Source organism: Pipistrellus kuhlii, unplaced genomic scaffold (genome assembly GCF_014108245.1).
Source record: "Pipistrellus kuhlii isolate mPipKuh1 unplaced genomic scaffold, mPipKuh1.p scaffold_m20_p_6, whole genome shotgun sequence".
NCBI classification, from domain to species: domain Eukaryota; kingdom Metazoa; phylum Chordata; class Mammalia; order Chiroptera; family Vespertilionidae; genus Pipistrellus; species Pipistrellus kuhlii.
In genome coordinates this window covers 51,609,963-51,629,762 of record NW_023425562.1, presented here as the reverse complement: position 1 = coordinate 51,629,762, position 19,800 = coordinate 51,609,963, and the positions used below count along the sequence as shown (strand labels likewise).

General features: G+C 43.0%; 2 protein-coding genes across 7 annotated transcripts in view; one reads left to right on the top strand and one right to left on the bottom strand.

The window, feature by feature from the left end:
- Positions 1–13,301, top strand: part of PHF20 (PHD finger protein 20) — a 103,712-nt gene extending 90,411 nt beyond the window's left edge. For all 6 annotated transcript variants that reach the window (XM_036418065.2, XM_036418062.2, XM_036418060.2 and 3 more), the window contains 3 exons: positions 3,097–3,493; positions 8,981–9,164; positions 11,933–13,301. In XM_036418065.2, coding sequence (XP_036273958.1) covers positions 3,097–3,493; positions 8,981–9,164; positions 11,933–12,075 — 724 coding nt within the window. In that variant the 3' untranslated portion in view covers positions 12,076–13,301. The remainder of the gene's footprint in view (positions 1–3,096; positions 3,494–8,980; positions 9,165–11,932) is intronic.
- Positions 13,302–15,791: 2,490 nt separating this feature from the next.
- SCAND1 (SCAN domain containing 1) lies at positions 15,792–16,656 on the bottom strand. The gene has a single exon (XM_036417938.2). The coding sequence runs from the start codon at positions 16,511–16,513 to the stop codon at positions 16,025–16,027; it is 489 nt and encodes a 162-aa protein (XP_036273831.1). The 5' UTR covers positions 16,514–16,656; the 3' UTR covers positions 15,792–16,024.
- Positions 16,657–19,800: the final 3,144 nt, after the last annotated feature.

Here is a 19,800-nt window from a genome sequence, read left to right as displayed (position 1 = left end):
ATCCTTTCTTTTTAAGGCTGAATAATATTTCATTATGTATAATAGCCACATTTTGTTTATCCTTTCATCCTAAGCTTCCTTGATTGGTAAAAAAAGTAAAATTGAAAGCTATTGGAAGAGATATTGTTGGCAAGCCTGTTCTCTAGCATAGAGTTTGCTCATTAAATATGCCTATTGATGGTTTGCTTATACAGAAAAGTTTTAGGCCTTTTGGATCTGGACTTGTGGCTTTTAATGGCCAGAGTTTGGCATTTCATAGAGTGTGAATTCCCTTTTGTGGCCGCATTCTACATGTCAGGTGACTCAAGTTTATGTAAACTCTGAGAAAGACATATGTCTCTTATTTGGGTCTGTTGGTTTTTATAACCTACCCCCTCTTTACCAAATAGGGCAACGGGGCCTTAAGTGGAGCAGCCACTTCCCTGTGGTTTCTGGGAGTAGAGCCATTATTAGCATTCAGGTCTTGGCTCCTGTCAAGTACATGTTCTAATCTTCTTAACTGCCTCTCCATGAATTTTCTTTTGTCATTAGCACAATCTATGGCAGGGACAGGTTCTCTTTAGTAAGAATCTCTCCTTAAGTTCTCCCATGAGCCTGCCCATAGAGTTCCATTTTAGTTAAGTTATCAACAATGACAAACTAGGGCCACGAGTGAGACAGACATGACAGGCCACTCTCCGACAAGGTTTTCTTTTGCTGACTAGTCTCTTGGTGCCAGGCATAATAGAGTGTCAGAATCCAAAGATGGCAGGCTGAGGGTCTTCTTTCTCTTGCATTCTGGTGCACAGAGGCCTGGGAGTGGTTGAGCAGGGCACATTATATATAATGGCATGGGTGAAAGCTAAGCTGTTATTAACAAAGACCCCCAAAATAGAGACTAAAACAAAATGGAATTTTCTCTTTCACATAATATATGGGTCAGAGGTAGGTGGAGGTCCAGGCCAGGTATGGGTCCTTTCTCCAGGGTTCTGTCTAGGGTAGGGGTGTCGAACTCAATCAGAGAAGGGGCCAAAATCTAAAATCCAGCCTAAATCGCGGGCCGAATGGTTTACTGAACAGTCATAAACTGTCATTGTGATGGAAACGCAGCTGAGTGCAGTGATGACAGCGCGGTGCGGGCCACATTGCAAGGCCTGGCAGGACGGATTTGGCCCGAGGGCCTTGTGTTAGACTCTAGGGACTTAAGGACTTGGGTTCCTTCCGTCTTATTCCTCTGGCATTCCATTTGGAATTATCCTCATCTGCATAGTTTATGTAGTCTTATCTGTGTATGGTTGCTGTAGTCTCATTTGTACCTTACCTCTGCTACAAACCCAGGGGGACAAAAGTAGCAAAAGGGAGAGCAAAAATTTTCATGGATAACACTTAACTGCAGGGGAAGCTAGCCAGGTGGCTCAGAGCCCTGCTGAAACTCAGGAATGAGGATGGAGTGGGTATAAAAAAGGGAGGATAGTTGCTGGGTAGTATTAGCTATTATTGTGACAATATCTGTTGAAGCAAGCTGAATCAAGTGACAGCCCTGACTAGGATGTCAGAGACTTGCTATTCTTTCACATTTTATAAGCTTGGAAAACTTTACCACATTTAAAACCAAATGAATTTCTTCTTCATGAGATACCAGAAATTGACTGAAATGAGTGGAAAGTGGTCCATGTGAGAGCCTAAAAATCCTCAGGTGATGCTCCTAATTATGAATTTTGTTATGTTTCTTTTTATTTGCAGAATCAGTCAGAGGGTGTTCTCTTCTCACTGAGATGCCTGTGTTCCTGTCCTTGTTCCATATTCAGGAACCTTGTTCCTTCCAAATCCCACTTAGATTTTTCATCTTTATAGCAGTGGCTTTGTATTGGAATTAAATCTGACTTCTAGCATTCAGAAGAGGGGATAGGGAGACCTTTTAGTCATTGTATATAGAGAAAAGATCTTGGGAGAGGGGGAAGTGGTCCTAGTATGTCTGTGTAACATGGATAGTCTTTCTTAACATAAGCTCTGGATCTTCATTCTCAGAAATATTGTTCCTTAAGGGGTCTGGCCAATTTATTTTCAAAGGCAAACTATTAAACCTATAACTTTGGAGCATCTGTTGTAATCTAAAAAGTAGCATGCATGGTATGGTGTACATACCTTCTTCATGATTGTCAGGGCTTACAAGGAAATCTTTGTGTGGAGTAGAGATTGGGGCTTCAAATTTTAGCTGGGAAGGTGAGTATTATAAGAGGGAAGAAACAAGACTTTCATGCAATAAGAGGTCAATACTGTGGCTTCTATGTTCCATGTTAACATATTTCAGACTATGGTGGACCTGAAAGTTAACAATGACTCCCATTTCCTAATGCAATTAAAATTTTAGGGGTGTATCAGGTCTGGGGTTCCTGGTACAGGCTGTGATTCCCTGCTGGAGGTGGCCCAGGGACCCATGCTGCCTTGATGCTGGTTGTTCCCTCTCCCCAGAGAATAAGAGTGGTGTTGGTGTTGGGGATTGCTGGAGTGCGAGAACTGAGAAAAGATAGTTGAAAACCCCTGGGAACAGAATTCTAGGTTTTGTAAGATCACTCAATGCCTTCATACTTATGACTCATTCCAGTTTTGCAGGAAGGCTTCAGTAAAGTGTGTGCATTGGGAGGGGGATACTCACCTGTGGGAGTTGCTGGTGTATTAGGGTTGTGCTTTCCAGGTGATCAGTGTTTCTCAGCTGGGGCTGGGAAGGTACTGTTGACAATTGTACCATGGAATAATTCTTTATGTGGGATTGTCCCAAGCATTACAGGATGTTTAGCATCCTTGGATTCTATGAATTAAATGCCAGTATGATAGTCAGTATGATAGTCAGAGGCCTGCACACATTTCTACACCTCTGTGAACCAAATGTGAGTAGCATCTGTCTGGTCTGTCCTCCCACTCACTGCAAGTGTACACAGAGGGAGCTTGCCTGAAATGGTTTCCTCAGAGCTTGCCTGAGGTGATTTCCATTCCCTCTGCGAACAGACAGCCCAGGTGGGAGCTCTTTTCTTTGCTGGGAGAGTGTTTAGGAACTGAGAAGCCCCTGCAGTGGTTCCACTTACTCTAAACCTCTTTCCATGTTTGCCCTCCCCACAGAAGCAGGGAGCATCCTGATCTGCAGCTGTGGTGTCAGCCTTGGAAACAGCACTCAGGGGATGGGAGATCTCATTCCAGACACATCCAAGTTGCTGAAGCCAAGAGCAAGGAGGAAGCCCCAAGCTATAGAACTTTGAACGGGGCAGTGGAGACCCCCCTGCCCCTGCCTCGGTCTGTGGAGGAGTCATACATCACCAGTGAGCACTGTTACCAGAAGCCCCGCGCCTACTACCCTGCTGTGGAGCAGAAGCTGGTGGTGGAGACGCGGGGCTCTGCCCTTGATGCAGTCAACCCCCTCCATGAGAATGGTGATGATTCCCTCTCCCCACGCCTGGGCTGGCCTCTAGACCAAGACAGGAGCAGGGGGGACAGTGACCTCAAACCCAGCTCTCCAAAGGTATGTGATTTGCTTATATTTTTATGTGTTTGAGTGCTTGTAAGTTCTCCTTCTAGGGAAGATGTTTATTATAAGATTACCAGAGGCCCAGTGCATGAATTCTTGCACCAGTGGGATCCCTTTGCATGGCCTGTGGGGATTGGGTTGAAACCGGCAGTCCAATGCTGCCTGCCACTCCTGTTTATCCTGGCCCTGCTGTGTCTGTCGCAGGCTTGTGCCCAATCAGGGTGCTTGCCAGCTGTGAGCCCTGCGTCTATCGCCCGTCAGTCAGCTGAGTGGCATTCCCACTGTGGGAGTGCACTGACCACCGGGGGGCCCCCCTGGTGGTCAGTGCGTGTCATAATGACCAGTCATTTGCTTGCTTAGGCTTTTATATATACAGACTAGAGGCCTGATGTATGAAATTCATGCAAGGTGCTCTGCTCTGCTAGCCCCTGCTGCCTCATGGCTCCGCCATCCCATGGCCCCACCCACTGGTTGTTCTGGAAGGACATTCAGGAAGGTTGTTCCACTGTCCAGTCTAATTAGTATACTATTTCTTTATTATATAGGATATATAGATATTTATTATAAAATCATATTTAAAATTTCTTAACAAAGATGTTTTGGGTTTTTTTCCCCCCTTTTAAAATGTGTGCAAAGTCAGGAGTGCCCACTTAAATTAGAGATCATTGGTTATGGGAAATGCCCACAAAATGGCATAGTCTGTGGAAGTGGGGGTAGAGAGGTAGTAAGTAGCAAAGAGAAAAGGGTTGATTGTGATTTGATAAATGGAACTAAGTTAGGAAAATGAGTTTTGTTTTTGCTGTTTTTTTAAATGCTATTTATGTTATAATTGTATCTTGGCATGAGCCAGGAAGATGTTTTGTGTGTATATATTTTATTATGTATGACATCATCCTCTGTATACTTATTTGCAACTTTCTTTTTTACTCAATAATATGTTTTGGGCCGAAACCGGTTTAGCTCAATGGATAGAGTGTCGGCTTGGGGACTGAAGGGACCCAGGTTCGATTCCGGTCAAGGGCATGTACCTTGGTTGCGGGCATATCCCCAGTGGGGGGTGTGCAAGAGGCAGCTGATTGATGACTCTCTCTCATCGATGTTTCTTGCTCTCTATCTCTGTCCCTTCCTCTCTGTACAAAATCAATAAAATATATTAAAAAAAAAAAGAGTTGTGTTAGGCATAAGTTTTTCCAATACAGTTCTGTGATAAATTTACTTTAATATTTAATTTTGCTTAAGAACATAGCCCTGACATAAGAACAGTCTGTTTTGTAAAAATATTTGCAAGTTTCATCAGTTTTCTGAACCACTCTATTTTTTTGTTTTTCAAATCATTCTTTTCTGAAACCCCATGTCATCTTCTTGCTAAAGTTGTCATCTTTAACTGTTCATTGGTCTTGTTCTATTCTGTCCTCAGTTCTGTTCTGTCAGTGAGGGTGTGTGTGATTTAAAAAAGAAAGTTTTTTATTGGCTTTAGAGAGAGAGCTAGAAACATCAATGATGAGTATCATCAATTGGCTTCTTCCTGCACATCCTCTATTGGGGATTGAGCCTAAAAACTGGGCATGTGCCCTGACTTTGAGGTGAACTGTGATCTCTTGGTTTATGGGTGAACAATCAACCACTGAGCCATACCAGCTGGGCGAGGCTGTGTATGATTTTAGAGCTTCTACACCCTGTCATCCTTGCTTTCACAGAATTGCTGGTTGGTATCGCCAGTGTTAAATACGTTGTTGTTTATTGCTGAGCATTCTAAATTATAAACCAAACAAAGGTGGGCATTGTATATCATTCAGTCTGTGCCCTTGCCAGTGTCAAAACAGTGCTGAGCAAGGCTGGTAAGGACACAGTTTTAGTTTTTTTAGTTTTTTTAAAGATTTTGTGTACTATATATTGTATATATATATTTTTAATATGTTTTATTGATTTTTTACAGAGAAGAAGAGAGAGGGATAGAGAGTTAGAAACATCGATGAGAGAGCTGCCTCTTGCACACCCCCTACCCGGGATGTGCCCCCAACCAAGGTACATTCCCTTGACCGAAATCGAACCTGGGACCTTCCAGTCCACAGACTGATGCTCTATCCACTGAGCCAAACCGGTTTCAGCGACACAGGTTTTTTGAGACAGACCCAGTATCAAGTCTGGACTAGGATCCACTTGTTCTGTGGTTCTAAAGAGGTCACTTTACCTCTCCTGGTATCATGGCTTTGCACATAGTAAGCTCTAAATAAATCTTAGCTAATATCTATTTTATTTCAAATAAATGGATAAAAAGTTGAGATCACAAACTCCAGAAGAGGTTTAAACTCCTGAAGATGAGGCAGATTTCATAGAGGTGACTGGCACATAATAAAAAATCAGAAAATACTGGGTTTAAACAGGGCAGGCAGGGTTAAAAATCTTTCATTGATGGCAGTCTGACTTTAGGTCAGCACTGTTTATTTTGTTTTTTTAAAATAAATCTTTATTGTTCATATTATTACAGTTGTTTCTCTTTCCTCCCCCCCCATAGCTCCCCTCTACCCAGTTCCCACCCCACCCCCTGCCCTTACCCCCCACCACTGTCCTCATCCATGGGTGTATGATTTTTGTCCAATTTCTTCCCCTCCCCCCCCACTCTCTTCCTCCCGAGAATTGTCAGTCCACTCCCTTTCTATGCCCCTGATTTTATTATATTTACCAGTTTATTCTGTTCAGCAGATTTTTTATTCACTTGATTTTTAGATTCATTTGTTGATAGATATGTATTTGTTGTTCATAATTTTTATATTTACCTTTTTCTTCTTCCTCTTCTTAAAGAATACCTTTCAGCATTTCATATAATACTGGTTTGGCAGTGATGAACTCCTTTAGCTTTTTCTTATCTGTGAAGCTTTTTATCTGACCTTCAATTCTGAATGATAGCTTTGCTGGGTAGAGTAATCTTGATTGTAGTTCTTGCTATTCATCACTTTGAATATTTTTTGCCACTCCCTTCTGGCCTGCATAGTTTCTGTTGAGAAATCAGCTGACAATCATATGGGTACTCCCTTGTAGGTAACTGTTTTTCTCTTGCTGCTTTCAAGATTCTCTCTTTGTCTTTTGCCCTTGGCATTTTAATTATGATGTATCTTGGTGTGGTCCTCTTTGGATTCCTCTTGTTTGTGGTTCTGTGTGCTTCCTGGACTTGTAAGTCTAATTCTTTCACCAGGTGGGGGAAGTTTTCAGTCATTATTTCTTCAAATAGGTTTTCAATATCTTACTCTCTCTCTTTTTCTAGCACCCCCACAATTCTGATGTTGGTACGCTTGAAGTTGTCCCAGAGGCTCCTTACACTATCTTCATATTTTTTGGATTCTTTTTTCTTTTTGCTTTTCTGGTTGGGTGTTGTTCACGTCTTCGTATTTCAAGTCTTTGACTTGAATCTTCGGATCTTATAGTCTGCTGTTGGATCTCTGTATATTATTCTTTATTTCAGCAGTGTATGCTTAATTTCTAATTGGTCCTTTTTCATATCCTCGAGGGTCTCACTAAATTTATCGGAGGTTTCTAGAAAATTCTTGAAAAACCTTATAATGGTAGTTTTGAATTCTATATCAGTCATTTGCTTTCCTCCATTTCTGTCTTTTGTGACCTGTTTCTTTGTATCCACATTTGGCTGCTTCCCTGTGTTGATAGAGTGGCTTTGTGTGCTAGGGGTCCTATAGGGCCCAGTGGCTCAGCCTCCCCAGGTACCTGAGGTGGACACTTTTGGTGCACCCCTTTGTGGGCTATGTGCACAGTCTTGTTGGTATCACTGGGAGGAATTGACCTCCAGGCCACCTGGCTGTGAGGACCAGTTGTGTCTACAGTGGGAGAACTCCTGGGCCAGAGACACCCTTATGGGGCAGGACTTGCTTCAGTGGGGTTTTGGTGCTCACTGAGTCTGCCCCCTGAGTGTGTCTCTTATGGATGTGAAGAGTTGTAATCTGGATGTTCTCACTCTGACCACTGGGTACACTGGCTCTTGGATCTCCAAGAGGCCACTCAGCAGAAGCTACAAATAGATCTGCAGATTCTGCCTCTTTGTTTGGGATTTGGAGGTGCCCAGATGAGGCCCAGCTGTGAAGCAATGCAAGCTGGTGTCAGCCTTGGGCCTTCTTTTGGAAGCTCTGGGGCTCGCTGACCCAGCTGCAGTTTGTTAGGTGTTAGATTGCAAAAGACTAGGCCAATCATATGCAACAGCCTCTGCGCACAGCTTGGATGAGGTTGTAAATTGGGTGGGGTGTGGTCTTGGGAATCACCAGGGCAAAGAAAATAGCAATGGTTGCCTGTCAGCCCTGCCCCGAAGAGGCCCCGGGACTCTGTGTCCATGGTAATCACTGCAAGCACCTCTGAGAGAAAGCTGCCCTCGAGTTCCAGCCTGACAGTCCAGTTTCTCAGTATGAGTCTGGGTCCCCAGAGTCTCCTCTGTAATTAGAGTTCAGAGCAGCCAGGAGCTTGTATCTCCCTCCCAATTAAAAAAGGCAACAGCAGCAGCGTTGGTGTATAGTGGTGAGCAAAGCTGCCTTCTAAAAAAGGCAGCAGCGTACCCGTACACTCTTGCATAGGTCTCCGTACTTCCTCACTTCCCTCTAGTTGTAGAATTTCTAATTCCCCAGACTTCTGTGGTTCTGGATAATATTAGTTTTGTCTTTTAGTTGTAGTTTTGATGTGGTGTATGGCAGCAAGTTCAGGTATTTATCTGTGCCGCCATCTTATTTGTTCAACACTGTGTTTTATACTGTTTCATCCTCATGAAATTTAAAGTAGATTTTATTTTACTACTACCATCTTTCCCAAAAGGGAACCATGAAAGGTCCCGGATTCGATTCCGGCCAAGGGCATGTACATTGGTTGCGGGCACATCCCCGGTAGGGGGTGTGCAAGAGGCAGCTGGTTGATGTTTCTCTTTCATCGATGTTTCTAGCTCTCTATCTCTCTCCCTTCCTCTCTGTAAGAAAATCAATAAAATATAAAAAAAATATTTCTAACTCTCTCCCTCTCCCTTCCTCTCTAAAAAAAGTCAATAAGAACATTAAAAAAACAAACAAACAAAAAACCAAAAGGGAACCAGAAGCTTGGAGAGGTGAAATAACTTTTCCAGGTTTATGTATTCAGCAATACATACAGCTAGGACTTAAACTCTTGTTTGATTCCCATGTATCTTATTTATACTTGTCCTGCTATACTCTGCTCTCTGGGATCCTAAAGCCATTCTGTGAGGCTCACAGGTAATGCCTAGGGCATTGGACAAGCCACTGAGAAGCAGCCGTGAGGTCCTTGGAGCCAGAGGTCTGTGCTGCCCTGAGGTGGTTGCAGTTGGTACAGCAGGCTGTTTTTGGCCAGTGCCCCAAGAGAGGGAGGAAAGAGATAGATATTTGGAATATTTAAACTGCAATTGGTTTTTCAGATGGTGTCAAACACTGGCTGGCTAGAGCTGTCTTCATTCAGTAACTTAAATGTCAATTGCATCCTCAGGTGAGGGAATATGTTTCCAAAAAGGTCCTACCAGAGGAAACCCCTGCCCAAAAGCTGCTGGACAGAGGTGGAGAGGGGCTCCTGAACTCCCAGCACCAGTGGCAGTTTAACCTGCTGACCCACGTGGAATCTCTTCAAGACGAAGTCACGCATAGGATGGATTCCATTGAGAAGGAGCTGGATGGTAGGTCTCCTTCCTACCTCTCTGCCCATTGGCAGGCACTGTGAGCTTGCCAGGATGAGCTGCTTTCTGAACTCCCCTACATGGCTCTCCGGGACAATGTATTTCTTGCCTCCTTTTAAATTTTACCCACTTCCATTCTCTTCTCAAGATGGACCAGCCTTACTTTTAGTATTTATCAGTTACTTGTAAGGTCTGTGTGATGCTAGGTGTTCTGCCTCACTTGCCCAGTTTTTTTCTGCGGAAGAGCAAGTACACTCTGCCTGCAGACTGTGTGTAAGTTGAGCAAATCTTTACTGACCCAGTTCTTTTAAAAAAGTATATCTTATTGATTTTTTTATAGAGAGGAAAGGAGAGGGATAGAGAGTTAGAAACATCGATGAGAGAGAATCATCAATCAGCTGCCTCCAAGGTACCTGCCCTTGACTGGAATCGAACCTGGGACCCTTGAGTCCAAAGGCCGACACTATCCATTGAACCAAACTGGTTAAGGCCTGACCGAGTTCTTAATCAGATTTTTAGGATATCTGAGAATTAATATAAAAAACACACAACACTTTTATTTCTCCCTTTGATAAAATCTGAAATGAAGCCTTTTCCTCTATATCAGTAGAAATTTAATAGAACCTGACAGAATCCTTTGTGTAGTCCCTGGGTATTGCTCTCAGATATTACAGATATCTTGTGATGATGAACATGATCAAGTCCATTCCCTTTTGATCCCCAGGAAGTTGCCAATTTGGTTTTTGAAGACAAAATTCTTTCTTGATTATTCACTTTATTTTCTCATTATTTGTTTTCATCCTTAAAATAGAGCCTGATTAAGAAATAAATGTTAGTTTGAGAATGCTGAGTACAGTCAAGCTATTATTACTTTAATTGGAAATATAAAACATAGTATGAAAGAACTCAGGAAAATCCATATGCTACACAGCTAGGGTCATAAGGTGTGTTCAGGACATGTATATGGCTGAGGCCATGCCAGGGGAGAACTGTTTTAGGGGCAGCAATTATAGGCAGGCTTTCTGGAACTCCTGGGACTGAAGTGGAGCCTTGAGGAGAAGAATATCTTCTGCTAGAGATGTGACTCAGAGTTGATGATAAGAGGACTGGCTCTACTGGAAAATGGATTGCCACATTGGAGGATCGTAAGAGAAAAAGAGATCCACATGACCTCATGCTTATGTCTTGTCCCTGAGGCAAACTGGAGGAACTGGGTTTAGGAGGCTAATCCAGGGCCCATTGTGAGGGCATTTCTGGAAGAATTTTTAAGTCTATTTTACTCCTAAAAAGTTTGCTTGGGCTCCTTAGAATTGTAACTGATACTACTATTTGTGCAAATGCTATTAGATTGCTGAAAGAGGATTGGATGTCAAGACTGAAAATTGTTGATTTTCAAAGAATGGCAGTAGGAGTGGGTCTGGGTCCCTGAGAATACTTTAGCAGATGGAAACTGGGTGAACAACATTCTGTTGTTGCCAAAGGAATCTGCCCTTAGGGGATAAGTCAAACCTACCTACTCTTTTAAGACTTACCAATGTATTGAAACTGGTCACTATGGAGTTTTTCTTGCTCCTCAGGTCACTAGCAACTCTCCTGTGACTTTGATTCTTTACTCTTGTTTTCAAGTTCAGTTCTGAGAAGGCAGTCTTATTTTTTTATTTTCAAGTCTTGTACTTGTTGGGATTAGGATGAGGGAAGGTTCCTCTCCTTGTGAAACCTCCAGGTACCAACAAGAAAATCTGATGGAGGATGGTGAGCTCTGCAGAGCTTGCACAGTCAGTGGAGCATTTTGCCAGACCATTCCCACATTTCTTCACTGCCTGCGTTGAGTGCCTGCTATGTTCCACGCACAATTGAGTTTTAGGGATTATCATGGTGAGCAAGGCAGACTTGGCCTTTGCCTTCATGGAGCTTGATCTTGTGGTAGACACAGATATTAATTAAACCATCCATTTTATGTGATTACAAACTATGGTTGGTGCTCCAAAGGAGAAGAACATGAGATAGCGTAGCACTCATAACAGTGGTTCCCAGTCAGGGCAGATGCCCGGGTTGGGGGCTCGATCTCCAGTAAGGGGTATGTAGGAGGCAGCTGATCAATGATTCTCCCTCATCATTAATGTTTCTTTCTCTCTTTCCCTCCCTCTCTGAAAGCAATAAAAAATATTTTTTAAAATTTTATTTATTGATTTTGGGGGGTATATGTACACAGATAATAATTTAATAAAAAATTTTATTTATTGATTTGGAAGAGAGGAAGTGAGAGAGGGGAGGGAGAGAGAGAGAAAGAAGAGAAACATCAATTTGTTATTCCACTTATTTATGCATTTAGTGTTTGATTCTTGTTTGTGCCTGACCTGGGATCGAATTGGCAACCTTGACATATCGGGATGATATTCTAATAACTGAGTTACCCATCCAGAGTAAAATGAAATACATTTTAAACTCAGTTTCTCACTTGCACTAGACATGTTTTAAATGCTCAATAGATACATATGTCTGGTGGCTACTGTATCAGACAACACGGACCATTTCCATGTTGCAGAAAGTTCTACTGGACTGCACTGCTCTAAAGCATTTTAGTTTTGTTCTAGGATAGTACTTTGTAGAAAGGTTGATGAATTAATATTGCCTAAACTGCCCTCTCCTTCCAGCCCCCCAAGAGTGGTCAAATGGGATATAGTGTTGAAATTGGTGCTGAAGTTCTAGACAGTCTTGCACATCAAGTGTTGGGAACTCATTGGATTTTCTTTCTCTTCTGCCCGCAGTGTTGGAGAGCTGGCTGGACTGTACTGGGGAACTGGAGCCCCCGCAGCCCCTGGCCAGGCTTCCACAGCTCAAGCATTGCATTAAGCAGCTGCTGACGGACTTGGGCAAGGTGCAGCAGATCTCGCTCTGCTGCTCAACATGAAACAGGGCACCCAAAACTAATGGGGGCACAGTACAGGGGCCCCTGTAGAAGGAACTTCGCATTTTTAAAATAAATAAACCTAGCATGCCGAATGCATGTGACACCGACTGACTTCAGGGATCTGGGCAGACGGGGTGTGATGGACATTGGACAAAGAGGCCATTTTGGCTGCTGGAGGGCAGGGCACTCTGATCTCAGAGCTTACCAAGAAGGTAGCAAACAGACTCTTAGGATTCCCTTCTTCTGTGCACATCATTGGATGGAGAGTGAGTCTTTTGCACAAACTTCACTTGAAATCGTGCCACTGATGATAAATGGAATGAGAGCCAAAAAAGTTTCGTCGAAAACTGTTGTAGATTCAACTTGCAGCTTATTTAATTGACTTTTCGGTCAGGTTGGGGCACATGCCAAGCCTGTGGTTTCTGCCTGGCATGGATTTAGGCAGCAGGTATCATTTTCATTTTTCCAGCTTCATGGGAATGTCGTGACTTCACCATTCTGTGGAGATTGGGAACAGCAGAGGCCTTGGCTGCTCTGCCTTCTCTGTCGGACTCTTCACTTTTCTCTTCACATCTCGTGCATGACTTCATGGTACCGGGGACAAGTTTTGTAAGCTGTCACCCCAGAGTTGGCTGGGTTGTGTCTTTTATGGCAGAGCCCATACAGCCTGTGGAGGAACTAGAATCTCACTGTTCTAAGAAGCGAGGAGGAATTCCAAACTGAAGCAGGCGGGGTCTGGAACCCAAAGGACAGCATTTTCTACCCACTTCTTCATATTGACAGCTTCCCAGTTCTATTTAATGTCCAAAAAGCGTTCCCCAAATTTTGAACTCTTTCACTGTAAAGATTTGTTACAAAGAATGTGGTTTGGGGAATTACCTTATTTTATATTGCTGTAAACAAACTTTAGATTCTACATATGCCGCTTTCCTCCTTCCCTGAAGGGTGTATGTTTAATAGTGGCATTTTCAAAATTGTTTTATTGTATTATACTTTAACACTTTAAATTTCCAGTTTGTATTATTTTGTGAAATTAAGGTGATTATGCTGCTTAATGTCCAGATACAATTTGTACCTTTTGAGACAATATTTGTTACTCTCACAGGTTACGGTTCTACATGTAATTGCTATATTGTTGTTTTTTCCTTACTAGACAAAGTTAAAGAAAATGTTCCATGTTTTGAGGGGTGACCTGTTTCACTGTTGAGTTTTCTTAATCACTAAAAGCAAAAAGCAAAGCACAGTTGTCCATTAACACTCAAGTTAATTATGGGTTTATGAATCTGTAATGTTATATGCTGCAAATATTTACTATGTAAACGTGAAGTAGCCAATATCTCAATAGCAATGACAGTATCTCCAGCGATTTGTGGAATGGTTAGGCTTTAGGCACAGGTCATTGTGGTCATGAAGGCCTCTGAACTGAGATCTATTCCAGGGAATGCTGTCCAGCGATTTGTTCACCATGTGATATAAAATGAATTTAGGACAAGTTGACCTGCTGTAGCTTTTCCATCAGAGGGAATACATGTAGCTATGACATCTGTAGTAAAGCTGACACAGTTCCTCTACAAAGAGGCTGTTTCCCGTTGCTAAGGTTGGCGTTTCTGGTATAGGAAGAAACCCTCTAGGAGTGTGCATGGCATCTATGTTTTGCATAATTTATCAGACAGCCTCATTCTAAGAACTGTGTGATGCTTGTCTGAAAAGGGAAGAAACAGGATGGTTTTCTGTAGCCACAACTGTGAGATATGATGACTTTTATTATTAGATTACTGATATTTTCCCCCTCGAAATAAATTTGAGTGTCACTTTTGGGGGAGCTGTAACCTTAGGATAATTTCATCTTTTTCAAAGATGGAATTAAACTAACTGAATTACCCTAATTTTGTCCGTTAGTTGGGCTTATTAAGTTCTGCAAAGGAAAAAAAGTCCCATTTCACTCATTTTATCTTTTGTCTGTAGGGAAGCAGGGATGACTCCCAAGTTCTGGTAACCTCAGTGTGCTTCCCTAATTTAAAGCCATGTTAAGGGGCTCCATCCTCATTCCTGGGTCAATCTGAATAAACCCCAAGTTGGAGCACTGGAAACTGTTATTTGCAAATATTACTGTTACCATTTAGAAATACGTACACTACCTAAGTTTTTTTTTGAATAAAACTATCCACCTTTTAAAATATTGCCTTGACAAACAGTTCTGGTTTGAGTAATCATTTTGTTTCTTTTAAGTGATGAGTATATGCAAGGTGGACCCTTGATGAGCCAACGTTGCACTGTGGATACATTATGTTTACGCGCTATTAGAACAGAAGGCCCTGTATATAGAAATGTTGCTTTGAAGCAATTATTTGCAAAACATGCAAACTTCTGTATCTGTATTTGGAAAAAATAAAACAGGTTTTTGTTGCTATGTTTAGTAATGTTATTGAGTTATGAAATTCTCTTAATATGCATTGTTTAACTTTCTACAAACATTTTTTAAAGGAAGTCTGCTTTTACAGTCTAACCAGATTTATATTCTGCAGGGAGGCAGATGGATATAAGCTCAAGACCCTAAATCCCAATAAAGTATGCAAAATACTTTTGAATTTAATATTCAAAAGTAAAATCTCATACACCAGCTTCTAGTCCATTCTTGCTAATGTGTTGTGAACTGCAGGCTTATTAGATTTTGATTATTGAAAGCAGTGGAGGGAAGACAGGTTTGGCCTTCCTGATAAGAGATTGCACTTTTAGGATACTTTTGAGACAAATCCAAACTGCCTGTGGACCCCAATAAGCTCCTTCCTGGTTGGGCTGTAGACTCAAGGAACAGAGTAGGCTTTAGATTTCATAAAAGAGCTTACCTATTTCCACATTCCTTCTTCACTTTTTTTCTTTAATCCACACATTCCCCATGGCTTTTCAGAGAGTGGGAGGGGGAGGGGGAAACATTAACGTGAGAGACACATTGCTTTCGGCAAGCAAAAAGATGCTCTACCTACTTAGACACACCAGCCAAGCTACTTCCTATCTTTCTAAACAATTGTGCTTGCTTAAAAAAATAAATGGAAGTGGTTGGAGAGAAATTTAAATGTGTAGCTCTCCTGATCAGGCAGCTCAGTTGGTTTGCCATCTGCCTGATACGCTAAGGTTGCATGTTTGATTCCCTGGTCAGGGCACATAGAAGAATCAACCAATGAATCCATAAATATGTGGAACTACAAAATCAATTTTTCTTTCAAATGCCTAGTTCTAGCAATATAATCAATTAGTTCAGATTAGTTATGCTTAAATCCTTCTAGAAGCCTAAAATTTGGCAAGAAAGATGAACCTGGAGGCATAAACCAGAGCTAGCAAGAACTAGCCTATAGGAACTGCTCTGAAACCTAGATGGTTTGAGCCTTTTGGGAATCCGTGCCCAAAGGGCAGGATACTATGGCATTTGGTGGCAGTACTGGTATAGTTAGGTAAGCAATCATTTAAGAGAGCCAGCTATTTGCCTGCCTGATGCCACAAGCGCCAACCTACATGGCAAGATATGTCACTATTTTCTCAGGTAGGAAAACAAACTTAGATTCTAGCTAGTGAGAGGTAGGGACGAATATGGACTCCAGCGAAACAAAGGACACCCAGTAGGGTCGTGGGAAGCGTGAAAGAGAAAAATTTCCCAGATGTGGTGATTGCCTAGGCCTAGCCAACACGTAATGATCCAACAAAAGCCAACGAAGGCCAAGTGAATAGGAAACAAAGGCTTTATTCTCATGGGCTCCCACTAACAAGAACAAAGGTTGTTGTTTTCCCGAGCTCGGGAAAATAAACCCAGTAAAGAACGAACGAAAGGGCTACATCAGACTACAAGAGCTGCCAAAGCTCGTTTTCATTAACGTGGATTAGGGAGCGAGGCTCAGGCCCCAGGACCCGATCACGGCTGCAGTCCAGAGAGCGCCTGGACCTGGCCGCCAGCCGCTCAGCCGGTGATGCGAACATCGGAGCGGCGGTGAAGCCGCCGGGCCCGCGCCGCCTCGGGCAAAACGGCGAGCAGCTGCTCTTGCACCAGCATCTCCACGATCTGCTCCTTCGTGCGGATGTCGGGTCGCAGCCACTGGCGAGAGAGCTCCCGCAGCTGCCGAAACGCCTCTCGCGGGCCTGCTGCGTCTCGGTAGCGGAACTGTCGGAAACGCTGGCGGAAGATCTCCGGGCCGAGCCGGGAGCCCTCAGGGCCTGGGGCGGTGCGCGGAGCGGCATCAGCAAGCGGCGCGGGGCCCGCGGAGGCCGCCACGGGCGGAGGGATCGCTTCGGGTTCAGCGTTGGCGGGTTCAGGCGGTGGGATCTCAGGAGTCGACGAGGAGCCCGCGGAGTTACGCTCCGGGCCTGAGCTCGGGCCGGCTTCTTCCTCTCTCTCCCGCGGCGGCTCGGAGCACCCAGTGGCCGCCACGTCGGGATGGGTCGCCTCCATGATTCCGGTTCAGGACGTCACTCTTTGTCTTAGGGCTGCGGGTCCAGCGCTGCGTCTGCGTCTGCGTCTGCGTCTGCGCCTGGTCGGCGAGAGGAATACGTCTTCCGGTAAAAGGGAGAGTCTGCGCTACCCGAGGGAGATGGAATCCGGAAGGAAGGAGAGCGCGCCAGGCGACGTCCCCGGGCGGACGGAAGCGGAAGTCTCCGCTGGCTTCTCTATGATGAGCTCCGCGCCAGAGCGCCCGGAAGCCGAGTCCCGGCTACAGAAAGCGGCGCCCCCTCGCGTTCCCTAGTCGTGTGAGGGGACCGGTCCCGGGCCAATTTAAGCGTGAGGTGGCCCTTCCTTGGAATGATGGCGCCAGTTCGAGGAGTAGGAGTCGGTGGACCAGGTGGAGCTGTAGGAGGAGGAGGAAAAGGAGGAGAAGGACCAGCGGGGTTCTCTTCCGCTCTGGTCTCTTCAGCTCGCAGGTGACCGGCGCCAGCTCCTGTGCGCAGGCGCGTCTACTCACTAGCCCCGGATTAGGCCGCAGCGGGGCAGCTGGACAGCGGGAGGGCGGGCGGCGGGGCAACTGAGGGAGAGTTGTCTTGCTGTCAAAAGAGGAGGGCATCTCTGTCTTCCTATGTCACAAAGTAAATATTCAAGAACTCTGACGTTATTATTTCTTGCGTGTCCTCTGAAACCAAGGGACAGGTGATTCTGTGAGTTGGGCTTTTAACTTTAGGATTAGTAAATACACTAAATGCTTTGCTCCATATGGTGGTCTCTAGCCACATGTGCTTACTGAGTTCCTGAAAGTTGACTAGTTGGAATGGAGATCTACTGTAATCTAAAATACATAAGGTCCCTGCTGGTTTGGTTCACTGGATAGATAGAGGGTGGGCTTTCAGACTGAAAGGTTTCGGTTCTATTCCGGTCAAGGGCACATGCTCGGGTTCCAGGCTCTATCCCCAGCAGGGGGCGTGCAAGAGGCAGCTGATCAATGATTCTTATCCCTGATGTTTCTATCTCTCTCTCCTACCTTCCTCTCTGAAATCAATAAAAATATATTTAACCCTAGTTGGCTTGGCTCAGTGGATAGAGTGTTGGCCTGCAGCGGACTGATGGGTCCCAGGTTCAATTCTGGTCAAGAGCACGTGCCTAGATTGCCAGCCAACCCTGGTGTGGGGCGTGTAGGAGGCAGCCAATCAATTATTCTCTCTCATCATTGATGTTTCTTTCTATCTCTCCCTCTCATTTCCTCTCTGGAATCAATAAAAGTAAAGATTAAAATTTCTTTAAATAAATAAATAAATAAATAAATAAATAAATAAATAAATAAATAAATAAAATACACAAGGGCCGAAACCGGTTTGGCTCAGTGGTAGAGCATCGGTCTGCGGACTGAAGGGTCCTGGGTTCGATTCCGGTCAAGGGCATGTACGTTGGCTGCGGGCACATCCCCGGTGGGGGATGTGCAGGAGGCAGCTGGTTGATGTTTCTCTTTCATCCACGTTTCTGGCTTTCTATCTCTCTCCCTTCCTCTCTGTAAAAAAATCAATAAAATATATTTAAAAAAATAAAATACACAAGGGATGAAAACTATCAAGCATTCTTCTCAGACTTCAATGGCATGAAATTAGAAATCAGCTACAATAAAAATGCTCAAAGCAATCAAATACATGGAGGCTAAATAGCATGCTATTAAAAAATGAATGGGTTATCAAAGAGATCAAAGAAATAAAAAACATCCTGGAAAATAAATGACAATGAAAACACAACAATCCAAAATCTATGGGACACAGTGAAAGCAATCCTAAGAGGGAAGTTCAAATAACTACAGGCCTACCTGAAGAAAACAAACAAACAAACAAACAGGAAAAACTGATCATATATTGGGTTTTGTCAAATGCAGAAAAAGCATTTGACAAAACCCAATATCTTTTTAATAAAAACTCTCAGCAAATTGGGAGTAGAGGGGGTCATACCTCAACATAATAAAAACATTATATGACAAAACTACAGCCAACATCATACTCAATGGGCGAAAACTAAAACCATTTCTCCTAAGAACAGTAACAAGACAGGGATGCCCACTTTCAATTAGTACTGGAAGTGCCAGCCATAGCTATCAGACAAGAAAAAGAAAAAAGAGGCATCCAAATTAGAAAGGGGGAAGAAAACAGTCATTATTGGAAGACAACACGATATTGTATATAGAAAACCCTAAATACGCCATAAAAAAAACTACTAGATTTATTAAATGAATTCATCAACATAGTAGGATGCAAAATTAATATCCAGAAATTTTTTTAAGGTAAAGCCTGAATTTATTTATTTTAAAATATATTCTTATTGATTTCAGAGAGGAAGAGAGAGGGAGAAATAGAAACATCAATAATGAGAGAGAATAATTAATTGGCTGCTTCCTGCACACCCCACACTGGGGATCGAGCCCACAACTGGGGTATGTGTGTGACCTCCTGATTCTTAGGTCCGTATTCAATTACTGAGCCATGTTGGCCAGGCCGATGTATTTTTATATACCAATAATGAATTCTCAAAAAGAAACTAAAAAGAAATCCCATTTACCACTGCAACAACAAAAAATTAGGATACTTAGGAATAAACCTAACCAAGGAGGTAAAGACCTGTACTCAAAAAACTACAGGACATTGAAAAAAGAGATAGAGGAAGATATAAAGAAGTGAAAGAAAATACCATGTTAATAGATTAATAGAATCAACATCATTAAAATGTCCATACTACCCAAAGCAATCTATAGATTCAGTGACATCCCTATTAAAACACCAATGGTATATTTCACATACCTAGAACAAATTATCCAAAAATTTATATGGAGTAAAATTTAAAAAAGGACCCTGAATAGCCACAGCAATCTTGAGAAAGAAGAACAAGGTTGGAGGAATCATAATACTAGATATCAAGTTATACTATAAAGCCACTACTCAAAACAGTGTGATTCTAGCACAAGAATAGGCATATAGATCAATGTATCAAAATAGAGACCCCAGAAATCAATCCAAACCATTATGTTCAATTAATATTTGATAAAGGAGGCAAGAGCATACAATGGAATCAAGACAGTCTCTTCAATAAATGGTGGGGAAATTGGACAGATACATTAAAAAAATGAAACTAGTCCACCAACTTACATCATACACGAAAATAAAATTAAAATAGACACAAGACTTAAATGTAAGATATGAAACCATAAAAGTCTTAGAAGAAACCATAGGAAGCAAGATTTCAGACATCTCCGTAGCAATATCTTTACAGATACATCTAGG

Bases quoted from the DNA above. Each gene is read 5' to 3' on its own strand.
- SCAND1 (XM_036417938.2), bottom strand. From the start codon at position 16,513: ATGGAGGCGACCCATCCCGACGTGGCGGCCACTGGGTGCTCCGAGCCG.